General features: G+C 44.0%; 1 protein-coding gene across 3 annotated transcripts in view; it reads right to left on the reverse strand.

Annotated features, from left to right (window-relative positions):
* Positions 1–686: 686 nt before the first annotated feature.
* The window catches only part of FGF12 (fibroblast growth factor 12), a 216506-nt gene continuing 204158 nt past the window's right edge, over positions 687–13034 (reverse strand). For all 3 annotated transcript variants that reach the window (XM_082056004.1, XM_082056003.1, XM_082056002.1), the window contains 2 exons: positions 7668–7866; positions 687–871 (listed from right to left, as the gene is read on the reverse strand). In XM_082056004.1, the coding sequence (XP_081912130.1) occupies positions 753–871; positions 7668–7866 (318 nt within the window). In that variant the 3' untranslated portion in view covers positions 687–752. The remainder of the gene's footprint in view (positions 872–7667; positions 7867–13034) is intronic.

The following is a 13034-nucleotide window of genomic DNA, read 5'->3' on the forward strand; positions in this document are numbered from 1 at the left end:
CATAAAATGCCCGACTTGGGTCAAACATACTCACACACTGACACTAGCAACAAATAACTACACAGTGTTTGGATGGAGATGGCAAAAGCTGAATACAGAGTAGCTAGTTTGTTGCCTATAACTGCCAGACTCCTAATTCGGACAGGCCATATTTTATTGATAGCAGAGCAAACAGAGACATAATCCACCCCTACCTTTCCTGCTTTGTAAAAAATCCCATCCATCCCCAGGGAAGCAGGGATGGAAAAAACAGTGGTGTGAATGTGAGGGGAAAGTATAAGATGGCAAGCACAGTCCCAGGCTGCGTTTCCCCTGTGTTTCTCGCACATCATATGCTAAGTTCAATTTTCCAAAAGCTTTGTTTTATTTTTAAAGGTAACATCTTTATTGTTATTATTATTATATTTATTAGTACTTATTATTATTATTATTATGCAGAGATGAAATTTTTTCCCTCTTTGATCAGAGCAAACAGTTTGCTTTTGAAAATGTTAATGGAGTCCTGATTTAAAACATTTTTTTTCTTCACTTTTTTGTTGTTGTTGTTTTTTGTTTTTTAAAACGTTGCAACAGGCAGGATCTGGGATTCAATTTCTTCGTCCTACACAAAGAAAGATTCTGGAGTTCGGACTCCTAGCCACTACCGGTAGGTCCTGCCTTGCTCAGTTGTTGTCGTCTCAGTGTGGTTTTGCCAGGTGGGGTGGGTGGTGGGTGGGAGGGGAGGAGTTGAAAGGAGGGAGGGTATTTGTCAGCTATGTCGAGTCTTGGTTAACAACTTTGCCTCCATTCATGGTTGGTGTCCCTGAACTTTTTCTTGAGCGTCCTTGTTTTTCTCCAATTTCATGCAGCGATGGCTCTCTGTACATGCACACTGCAAAGAGAAAAGACACCCGTTAACAGCCCTGAAGTCACAGACATTAGTGGCCATTAGTGGTCTGTTCTCAGCACTTGTTATTTTTACCCCTGTAAATCATGAGAGACAGCCAAGGCTGTGCACAGACAACAGGGATGAGTTCATAGACAGCAAGCCAGGAGCTCTGTGTGGTTACCTGGCCACACCTGAGAATGGGGTGAATGGAGGGCACCTTCTATGCAGACCCTGATTGAGCAATGTGCCTCCTACAAAAACGTACTTGCTGGAGCCTAGACAGCTTGAGAAATGTCTACCCAAGGCACAGCACATCCCCCTGTCCTGTGCAACATAAAGCATTTATCAACTCACCATCTCGCACCAAAGGGATCAGCTCTGATGAGCTCATCGCAAATGTGGTGGGGTGCATATGTGATTGAAATAGTGAGACATCTCAAGGGCAGGCATATTGGAGTTGAGAACTTGAGGTAGGTCCAGACTGCTAAATGTCATGCCTGGATCTTTGCAAAAATTAGGATAGAAAGAAATGATTGTGTACTGCTTCATTTTGTAAAGCTGTCACATCAATGACACTGAGCTCAAACACAGGGATAGAGCACGTCAGGTTTTGGTTCCGGGTAATCAAGAAGAACAAAATTTCAAATATTATCTGAAGAAATGAAAAAAATACCCCATGTACGAAAAGGCGATGTGAGCACTTATAAATATAACCTCCACTGATTTGCAAATAAATCCTGGCAATTAGAGCCAGGCTACAAATGACATTATTGCTCTGCATTTTACTCCTAGCTAGATAAACAGTTATAGCAGTGTGCAACAATACAGGACAGAGATAAAGTGCAGTCAACTGTGTATTAATAGGAGGGATATTACATTGAATATATGAGCAGTGGAAAAACATTACTTTTCCCTTAGAGCATTTTTCAGGCAAGCCTTTCCAAGCAGCTTAAACAAACACAGACTAGCTGGGCCTCCCAGTGTGGCTGCAAGGTAGGTACTGTTCTGCAAAATGTTATTGCTACTAGAGCCATTTTTTTTTATGAAAATGTAAAAAAAAAAAAAAGAATGACTTATCCCTTGGGTCTGGACCAGGATGAGCAATGCCAGGATTGCCTGTCAGCTGCCTGGACTACCGGTGCTGTCTGAATGCTGCAAGTGAAGTGTGTAGCAGGGTTGCAAAAGAAGGAAAAGGGACCTCGCGTCCTCTGTCAGCCGCTGAGCTGCCCTTGAGTGTCACTCAACAGCCTGGTGATGGTGAATTTGCCTGTTGCTGTGAAATGCCTAGCAAACTCTTGAAAAAGTTAACAGCTGAGGAAAACCTGTGTTCTTGTGACTTCTTAGCCTGAGTTGCAGAGCCTTTTGATGACAATGAGGATGTACATCACTCCTGTGACCAACCTTATTTGCTGACATCACATGTGCCCAGCAGGGGTGGGTATTTGTGCTGGCACTACCCCAACATCCCACATGCCAAGAAGCTCTGCCTCAAGTGCAGTGTTGTCTTCACCCTGAGCTCCCTGGTCCCAAGCTGGAGCTGAAGTGATCTCCATTAGCTCTTCCCTCTTACTTGCATTCATCTCCAGGACCCTGTTGGGCTGGGCCAGATGCTTAACCATAAGGGTTAAGCCTGAGCAAAGCCCACAGCAGCACCACGGCACGTTGCCTTTCTTCAGCTCCCTGCCATTCATCATGGCCTTTGGACAAAAATACTGAGCTGCTAACAAGGCCCACAGAGTAATGAATATAAATCAGGCTACAGAAATAAACAACATTTGCTGCTAAAAATTAAGAAAACCCTGTACCTAGCAAGTAGGGCAGGAATTATAAGTTTATCTTCCAGTCTACAAGTACTAATATGGGGCATGGCTGGAGGCTGCTCACATTGTGCTTTTCAGACAGCACTATCAAAGCTTCTGTACCATGCCAGAAAAATCTGTAGCAGCATAGAACAAGTGTATTTTCAGGATTTAGATACACTTACAGTACCAGTGTATGAAGTATTTATATGGCATCAAGCACAAGGTAGTGCCTGCATATCCCCCTGCACAAGAGGCTTGTGTGCATGTGCTAAGCTCCGGCCATCGCTCAGAAGCGGCTGAAAACTTACCTGCATGGGACAAGTATGTACACAGTGACACACAGGATTTGTGTGCACACAGCCGCACATGCGTGGGACGTTAGGGACAGTGTGATGTGTTGTACAACACAAGCTCCTGGACTGCAGTTTGTTACTCCTTGTACTGAGGAAGCTTGAGTATGACTCATGCACAGAGATGTTAGTCATGGGCTGGAGAGGGGGTGTCTGCAAATGGACTGTTGTGACTGCCCAGGTCTTCCTGGCTTTAAACTAAATCTTTGTGGTTCAGGACCAACACTCGCTGACAGGTCTGTTTAGGGTTCCTGTGTGTGCATTTGTGACACACTGTCCCTGTCCTGCAGCAAGGTAAAGTTGCAGCAGTGTGACAGTTGGCACACCCAGACGCTTGGGAGGTCTGCTGGTGCACACAGCACAAGGCAGCTTTGGAAGGATGAGCAATTTGGCTAGAACAAGCATCCCCTCCTGCTTTGCCTTGCTTCTCCCACCCACCCACACCCACACACCAAGCCAAATACAGCCCGTAACGTCTGGAAACCAAGCTAATGCTTTGGAGCTTCAATCAGATAATCAGCTCCTATGTCCCAGATTCTAATCAACACATCCATATTCATGCTTTAATTGGAAAGTGCCATTAGCTTGATCTGCTGAAGAGCCACAGGCATAAATGGAAGGGGGTGAGCAGCAGCGGGGCTGTGCCGATGTCTGCTTCTTGTGGCTTTTGATTCCCTGTTTCCCCATTAACCAGCAGTGCCTGCCATTCGCACACTCAAGGAAACAATTCTGCACAAAGAAATAACTCACAAATTAGGCAGGAAGGAGACTGGAGGTACAAGCAGGGGGAAGGGGGCAGTGGGGAGCACCCTTCCTGAAGGTGAAGAAGGCATGGGGAGTGCTGCTTGTCACCCAAGAACAGCTCCATCCTTCACCTACGTACTGGCACAGGATCTCAGCCTCATTTCTGCTTCTTGGCACACCACCCACATGGTGAAACCAAAATCGCCCTCTGTGGTTTCCCTGGGCATCAGGGACTGCCTGAATTTGGGAAGAACACACCCTTTTTGTGTCCTGACCCCAGTATTTCTCACCTTACATACACTCCATCCATCCAGCTTCACTCCCGGCTTTCCCTGCCACAGACTCAAATGAGTTAAGAGGAATCAAATTTTTCCTAAAATTTGCTGTTTAGCAGGTGGGCAGGTCTTTATCCCGGCAGGATGACGGCATGTCCTGATGGCAGCCTGGACCAGAGTCAGGGCTGGGCACACATCTGCTGGCAGGCAGCCCCGAGACAGGCTCTTTTCCTTGATGGATGCCACAGCTCAGGGTATCTGCAGTAGCAGCTGCATTCGCTAATGCTTCGGTGGAGAGAATTGTCTGAGCAGCAGCTAGGGGCAAGAGGGAGCAAGTGATTATGCACCCTCGTTTTCTGCCTCTAATTACTGTGTTCTAAACCCAGTCCCAGATGATGCATTTCAGAGACATTTGACCTCACATCTATCTGGCAGCTAAATCTGCAGGATGCTGTCAGATGGAATCACTGTTGGTTAAGGTAAGAAATGCAGCACAAGATGACAAAAAGCCAAGCAAAAGCATGGTTAAAATACATTGCATTTGACATCTAATAAGATGATTAGGAGTTTGATAGATGAACAAGTGAGTTAGTGTGGGATTGAAAACATACCAAAGCCTGCCCACCCAAAAGAGGAGCTGTGTTAACAAAGACAAAGAGTGTGGGGTTTGTCTTTTTTTTTTTTTCTTTTTAAGAACACTTTTTAGAATGTTTTGTGGCTTCAGGTGATACCTTTACAGCATTTTTACTAGGCCTGCCACATCTTCCTACTCAACAGTGTCTTGTACTCCTTTGCAACATCTCAGGGCTCTGCTTTAACAAAACGGGGATGTTGCATCCCTGGGAAAACACACTGGGAAAGATTCAGCTGCTGTTACTTGTTTGTCCATCATGAATCACTACAGACACTTAAAGAGATTGAAACTGCTTCAAAAGATTATTTGGTGGGCAAGTGACAATTATTATACTCAGCTAACTTCTTGTGCAGTCTGGTTCAATCTGTATGTCTGCACTTCAAGGGCTCATTTAGCTTGAATGATCAGTGATCAGAAATAATAATATCAAAAGAAATATGTTGCATATATGTATTTTTAACTAAAAATGGTGTGACATAGTACATTAGCTGCTGCCTGCCAGGCTGTTTGCCTTGGCTTTGCCTGCGCACAGATGGGAGAGGAACTTAACGTTTCCCCTGTTATTACTTAGTAAGTTTTCTGTGGTTTTATATTGATTAAGCTTAATGCTATTTCCAAAAAACAAACAAACCCTACCTACACTAAACCAAAACACCCCTCCTCCTATCCAGATCTGAAAATTTTTCCAGTTGTTATCTACTGACTTTTGCACAGAACACCTCAAGCATCCTGACAATCTACAGGAGTGAAAAGAGTCAGTGGGATTAGCACAGCATAAAGCTGTAGCTGCTAAAAGCCATAGATAACACACATTCATACAGATACCACTGTAGATATATGCACATGTACGCACATGTAGTCCTTAGGAATTATCTGGGAGGATATTTCATATTTATTGATTAATTTACTGGCCATTTGCAACTTCAAATAGAGGACTTCTCAATTCAGAAAGCAGTATGAAGCAACAGGAGTCAAAAGAGCTCTGGGAGGAACCTGGACTTTCTCGTGTTGCCTTTCCCTGCGAACACTCTCTTCACTAAGCTGCCGCATAATTTTTCTGCACACGGCAAACAACTGGAAAGTTTAATCTCAGAGATAATTGCCATTGAAGTGGTGGGTGAAGTGATTCCTAGCAATGCATGTAACACCTCTCCTTCCCAGGGGACCAGATTCCTCCTGGTATACATCACCGTGTCAGCCATCATGTGGCAGGGCTAATGCTGCTGGAAACCTGGGTGAGTTACTGCAAATGGAAGCTGCAACGTATTGGCCTGAATAAACAGCAAACCCCACACTCTGGGACATGCCACAGCATTAGCAAAAGGGACATGCAAATACAGCAGGGGAGTGCTTTGAATACTTCCTTAGAGTCACGACAAAGAGAAAGAAGCTGCTAAAACAGAGAAGGAATTTCCTCCTTTCTGTAACATGTCTTATCGCAAGCTCTGCTTGCGGAGACTTTGACAGGTACAGCACAGAAAAGTCACGTGGAGCTGAGCGCATTTTACTCCAACCCTCCCCACAAGCCTCTGCTACCTACAATGAATCTTAGGCTTGGGAACAGAGACCTCTGTCTGGAGTCACAGTCCCAGACAGCTGAATGCTTTTGGAAGCTGACACGTGCCTCAGCTTGGGAGACTGCCAGCCCTTTGATGCAGCACTGCTCACACAGGCTGACTGCAAAGCATGTGGAGGAGGGAAGGGGTGGAGGAGCCCTTAATTTGGCTGCCAACTTCCAAAGCGCTCACTCGCTCAGAAGGTTATGTGACAGCTGTGATTGAAGCAAGTGTGGGAGGATGCAACTGCAGGAAAGGGAAGGGAAGCTCTCAGGTGGGCTGGGTTTTACAAAATGAAAGCCCGAGCGGCATTTCCTGCAATGAGAACTCTGCTGTGGGTCAGACACCTCTATTAAGGCAAAGCCCTCCATGAGGAGAGCCACAGGAATGGCCTAGTTTAATGCAGAAGACAACTATTGAGCCATTCAGCAGATGCCACGCATGCTACATCAAAAAGAAACCTCAATTCAAAAGAATGCGCTGATCAGTGCCAACACCCAGCCAGGCAGCAAAGAAATATCAGAAGGAGCTGGAAACCCAGCTGTGAAAGCAAGTACTTGCAAAAGACTCTCCTCCCAGTCAAGACAGAAGAGACACAAGAGAAGCTGGTGATCGACCCTATGCATGAAGCAACATTTGTTCCTCAGCAAAACTCAGTGAGGACTTAGGGCACCAATTCCACTAATGCCTCAGATAAACAAGAAGAGGTTCCCGGCTGCAGAAAAGCTGTTGAAAACAAGCACAGGACAAGAGGCTACAGCCCATTCTCTGCTCTAGCAATATCTCCATCTCCAGTGCAAAGGCCACAGATACTCTGGGAATGCTGAACTGAAGTTCTCTCATCGTGCTTTGCTTCAGTGGTCTAACAGATTTCAGCCTGCATTTCTGAACTGGCCTTTCACTCAAATACACACACATGCTCATCTGCCCCTGCACCTTAGCTGGGAAGCTGTTAAAACAGCTACTAATGCATGGACTTAGCTGTAGCCTCCGCCACGCATGAGCGGTACCTGTCTGGAAAGCATCCATTTAGTCCTTCTCTCCACGTTTCCAGCGCTGACCCCACCGCCAACATGGGGGTAGTGAGAGGGGGCATGGAGCTGTGCAACCAGGGCCAGCCCCAGGCTGCATTGTCCCTGAGGCGGCCACCGGCAAGTCTGAGATGGGGTCAGAAAGGTGTAACCTGATTTGGGGATTGAAAGGTAGAGCAATTTCTAAGCAACAGAAAAAAAGAGGTCTCCCTGTTTCCGGAATGAAGTTAGTACCTGTCGAATACTAGGGTAAGAGTGCTGCCCTGCAACTTTCTGAAATGTTACAAATACAGTCCTTGCTTTCTGGTCTTGCAGCCCAACACCCCCACTCAGGAAGCTCAAAACTGCAGTTGCAAACTCCCCATTCCCCATACCCCATGGATGGAGGGAGCGCGCAGATTCCATACCTTCAATGGGTTTGGGTACAAAATGTGATGAGGGTTTGGTTTTTTTCACTCGGTTTCCCTTCATAATTTGACCTTCTTTATTGAGTCCCAGGAACCACGCTCGTCCAGATTCCTGCTGCCGGTACAGCGTGGAAGAATAAATAACGTAGTAGTTTTCAAAGACGGATTCCTTAAATTTGCACTCTGGTGTGAAAACATCCTGCAGTGAGAGAGAAGAAAGAGCAATGGAAGGAATTAATCACTGATCTCCTAAATTAGGCACCGCTGAGTGATACATGATGGTCACGCATTGCAGATAGTTTAACAACGGAAAACAACAGGCATCAGCAATACCAGCTCCCAGCAATAACACACACCCAGAAAACTCCCCACTGAAAGGGAAGATTCTCCTTCCCTGGCAGACCTGTGGTTTCCAAAAAAGCCTGTAGTGAACAGGCATGAAAAATGTGCAGGGAAATCAGGCATTCTCCATGGTTTAGACTGAAATACTAAGTAAAATAAAAAGAGAGCTGAGAAGTAGAGACAGCCTTGCTGCTCATCTGATGCTCCCAGTGCTTTCCTGGCACTCTTGCCTTCTCTGTCATGGGCAATGAATGTGCAAACAAAAGCAAGTAAACAATTTCCTTATTTCCAAAAGTGATGGGAGGAAATGCTGACACAAAGCCTGGAAAACTTTAAGCAAAGACAAAGAAGTAATTTTAAAGATTTCTGACACGAGTATTTCTTCAGATAACAAGAACTGGTCCCACACCTGCCCAGGAACAGATGACACATGGGCTTGGGGGTGGCTGTGTCTTTGCTGCTTGCGCTGGCTTTGCCGAAAGTCTCAAGAAGGAAGCTACACTCAGCTATGGAACAAAACTTGTCATGTCCCTGTAACTCCTCAAGATACTAACAACAGGGAAATATTAAACCTCATTTAAAATAGCTGTCTAGCCAGGGGACTGTGTGGCAGTGGGTTCCCAAACCTTCCTGAGTCAGATGTGGCTGTTGGTGAGGTTGTGATTTTGTTTTGTCTTGTTTGTTGTTTTGTTTTCCTCAGACTTTGATTTTGAGCAGAAGATTCATCCTGGCCGAACAAATTCTCCTACTGTGTTCCTTAAAACTGTGACATCTTTGCAAATAAAAAAGAAAAAAAAAAAAGGCATTTTTAGAAGAAAAACTGTTTTAACAATGAAATCCCTTCTTGCAGAACCCAGACAAGGTATCTCAGAGCCCTGTGGGTGAGGGCAGGTGCTGCTATAGGTGAGCGATGTTCTCTCCTAAGCCCTTGCCACTCAGAAGTCTTTGGGAGCTTCTCCAACCTTGCTAATAGAAAACCCATGACCAACATCTGAGCAAAGCATCTGGAGTAATGCCACATATTTACTGCAGACCTAATTTTAAGGGTGAACATTTTGAACATTCAGCAGCACTCAGGTATGTGTTCCCAAGCACTTTGGGGTTATATAAAGTGTTGCTGGTCTGACAATAAATCCTGCGTGCAACAGACCTACGCAGCCAGGCAGGCTTGAAGCCACGGAAGATAAAGCACAGCAGAAAGCATGGAGCTGTGCTGCACATGTGAAGTTTGCATCAATCATTAGCACCACACAGATAAAACCACTGTCAGCCCAATGGGTCATTTTGCTCTATTGGAAGGAGTCTTCCATCCTGATGAAATAAATATTTTAAGAAGAGAGTGAAACAAGTTAAAAGAGATCTAGATGACTTAGAGCACTAAAAAACAGTGTTTGAAGTAGCTTCCCAGAAGATCAGTGTTTAAGCGCTCTTTAAATCTGCTCTTTATCTCCAGGCTTTGTCTGGCCTTGGAAGACGTAGCTCACACAAACTCTGCAGTGGAGAGCAGCTCTAAAACCAAAATGGACACCTCAGTCCCCTTTCTCATGCCTTTGTTACTCCATCAATAAAAAGTTATCAAGAAAATTCCCTTTAGGGGGACTGAAAAGTTGGTAGGTTGTCAAAAATAGCTATCAACTTGACCAGAACATGAAATTTACTGTGTATGAGACACCTGGATTTCCGATATCTGTTTTAACACAACTAGTTTTCATTTTCAAGAAGAAGAAACAAAAAAGCCAATGCATTTTTAAAATGTTGTTTCAGAAAGAAAAATAATCAAGATTTTGATTAAAAAGTTATTGAAAGTTCAGTTTCCAGATGGATATCTATTTTTAAATTACCACAGTATAAAATTTTATGACATGCAGTAGTTCAGAAAAGCAAATGCTGTGTCGTATACACACTTGTACCAATAAAGCATCAAAATTATTATATTCTTTTAAAACAAATGCATTTAAAGACAGCAACCTAATGTAAAGACATCAACCTAATAAAGATTTAAGAAAAATAAAGAAAAAAATAGTGATTTCTTTTAAACATTTCAGCTCCCCTACAAGCAAACAAAACTGTCCAATTTTTTTTGTAAGTTCGCTGGTTGAGTCCTCATCCCCCCCAATTCAGTTGAAATAGCACTTCAGGACATTAACCATGGCAATACCACCAAGAAACATCGCAGCTCTGTCTCTCTGGCAGTTTAGAAACCCCACAGATTTGACAGTTAAGTTCTAGTTAAATAATGCCATTTTTACTCATTATCCTTCTTCTTACCTACATCACCTCATCAGCAACAGCTGATGTCCCACTGTGCCATGCAGGGACAAACACACCCTAGGACACAATTCATCCTGGCACCAAACTGACATGCTGTGGGGTCCTCACAGGTCTGAGCACCAGTAACCTTTGGTGTGGACACTACCATGTGCAGATCTGACACAATGATCAAGCAGATGGAGAAGGTAAAACCAGTTGATCAGAAAGGAGATGGGACAGACAAGCAGGACACAGGCTACCTTCCCAAGCACATCCTGGGGATATTTGGAGTATCCTCTAAATCTATTTAACATGCACCATTTTTGTCATTGATATCTTCTGGGTGGCCAACATCAGGCCTTCAGCTACATCCTGTCACTTAATTTCCACACGTGCCTCTTGCTGATGGCTTTGGGGCTACCAATAACAAAAGGCTACTGAGATATTAATGACAGAACCTCTCTACAAGCTTTACTGTCAAAATTAATGGTGGTAATTATGCCGAATTAGGTGGGAACTGCTGTTTCAAATGTCCTGGGGTGAGAAGAGCTTGGAAGAAAGAGGAAAGTGCAGGTGAGCTTAACAGGCTTCACACTAATAAAGCAGTTCTTAGTGGCCACTGCTGCACAGACTGAAATCTGAGATAATTGAAGGTATTTTTGGAAAATCAGTGATCTATTGGCCAGACCTCTGGGACATGCAAGCTTGTTTTGTTTTGGTTTGGTTGGTTGGTTTTTACGATTAATTCAGTGTTGATGAAATATGCTTGATGGCCGGACCTGGAGTCCAACACCTTCTCTTCATCCCACAGATACAGAGTGGGTATAAACACCAAAGTGATCCTCAGGTTGTGTCCCTCACATGCTTCTGACAGGACACAAGGACATCCTCCTCCATAGGTAATGGAATGGTCAAGAGTGCCCCCTTGGTGCAGGGACCTTTTGAAATAGGTTTATAACAAACCCCTCTCAATTATTTTCCCAGCCCTCTCCTTGATAGCAATAGCATGACCAGATACAAGACAGTAAGATGGCTTCATCTTTTAATCACTGGTCTTTTTTCAGTCTTTAAACAAATAAATCATGATTCTATTTTATGTTCAAACTTCACAATGCTCCCGGTCCCCTGTCAGCACCATCATGAAACTCAGCTCACTCAGAAAACCTACCAGTTCTCCTCATTAAAAACTATGCTTGTGATTTGGAGAAAGAAAAAAGGAAATTTGTCTGGTTTTATCTTCATCTGAAATACATGTCTTTAGCTAAATTATTTTTGCATACAAAGTAAATAAATACATTTACTAGTTTACTATTTGGAGATTTAGAGCCTGAGGTATTTTGTTAAATGTCTGTAGATGTTACTGAAAGCAGTTTGAAAAAGCAGGTCTTCTTTTAATTGTTAAACTAAAAACCTGCATGAAATATTTGTAAAACAAATGTTAGTAATTTACATAGAAAATGTTTAACATCTGCCTGCAACTTGTTTTCTGTATCTCAATCCAATCCCTTCAACAAAACGCATTTCCAGTAAGAAGAGTAATTAGATTTGCTTTGAAAAACAAACATGAGTGTAGTTTACGCTAACTCTAGTTCTAACAGAAACTGCACAGTCTAGGAGGAAAAAAAAAAGTTGCTATTACACAGAAAATTAGAGAGACCACATTCAATGAGACTTGGAATCAAAGTAGGGAGCAAAGTGGATGACACAGCTACCACTTGGGGGGGATTCAGTGTGTCAGACATGCTCAGGGAGGGTATAAGGTACCATGGATTGCCACAAAAGCTTTTTCTGGTTCAAAAACCAAGGTATTTCATTTATCCTTGATCCCACTACTGCCTCCTGCCATCTGTAGATGGAAATGTGGACAAGACTTCCAGCCACAAGCCAATCTCTGCATCACTTGGGCCACTCTGGCCTTTCGGGAAGGTGATGGGAATACCTGGCCCCATCTGCACCCCCTCGCTGCACAGGCTGGGGGTGATTTTTGAGAAGACAGATTTTTTTTCCTAATCTACTTCAGCTTTCACTTGCCTTGCTTAGGTTAATCTAACCCAGTTTCTTGACCTTGAACATAATAAGCGTGACTGGACTCTCTGCATTTCTGTAAAGCTGGAGAAGCTCCACAGACGTTGGTGGAGAAGCATTGCTGCCAGACCTGTGGGTGGGAGGCTGCAGGCTGTTCAGGGAATGCACCAACATGCTTGGGTATCTCAACTCCTTCAAAAAATGCCCATCTGGTGGTGTCGGGCACAGCGCTGCCAGGACACGGGCAGCCCTGGTGCTGCTCCAAACATGAGAGACCAGTGTCAGCCCTTGCCCGTGCCAGGCTGGGGCCATCACTGCCACCAAGTCCCTCAGCATCCTCAGCTGGGAGATGAAAAGAGGGGGTCCCCTGTGAGCAACAGCATGGTACTCCTTGGTACTGATCACAGTTTGGTCCCTTGTTCATTGAGTCCAAGCTCTGACCATCACAGAAGCTCCTATAGTCACAATTCGGTTTCTTCAGCCTTTTTTTTTTTTTTTATAGAAAATATTCTAGTCCTCCAAATTAGAACCTAAGTGTTATTCAAAAATTCTGCTTCATGTATTTCTATGTATTTGTTGGACTATGCTGAGATGCCAAAGGAAAGAAACATTACAAATCCCATGAGGATGAATTGTGAGAGGATATTAACAGAAAGCTGGTTTTGGTTAAGCTCATAATAGGAAAATATTGCACTTTCAAACAGTGTGTAAGAACATTTCTTGCTTTAATTTCAAATTTTACGTAAGGTA

The sequence above is a fragment of the Streptopelia decaocto genome (assembly GCF_964273445.1).
Source record: "Streptopelia decaocto genome assembly, chromosome: 6".
NCBI classification, from domain to species: domain Eukaryota; kingdom Metazoa; phylum Chordata; class Aves; order Columbiformes; family Columbidae; genus Streptopelia; species Streptopelia decaocto.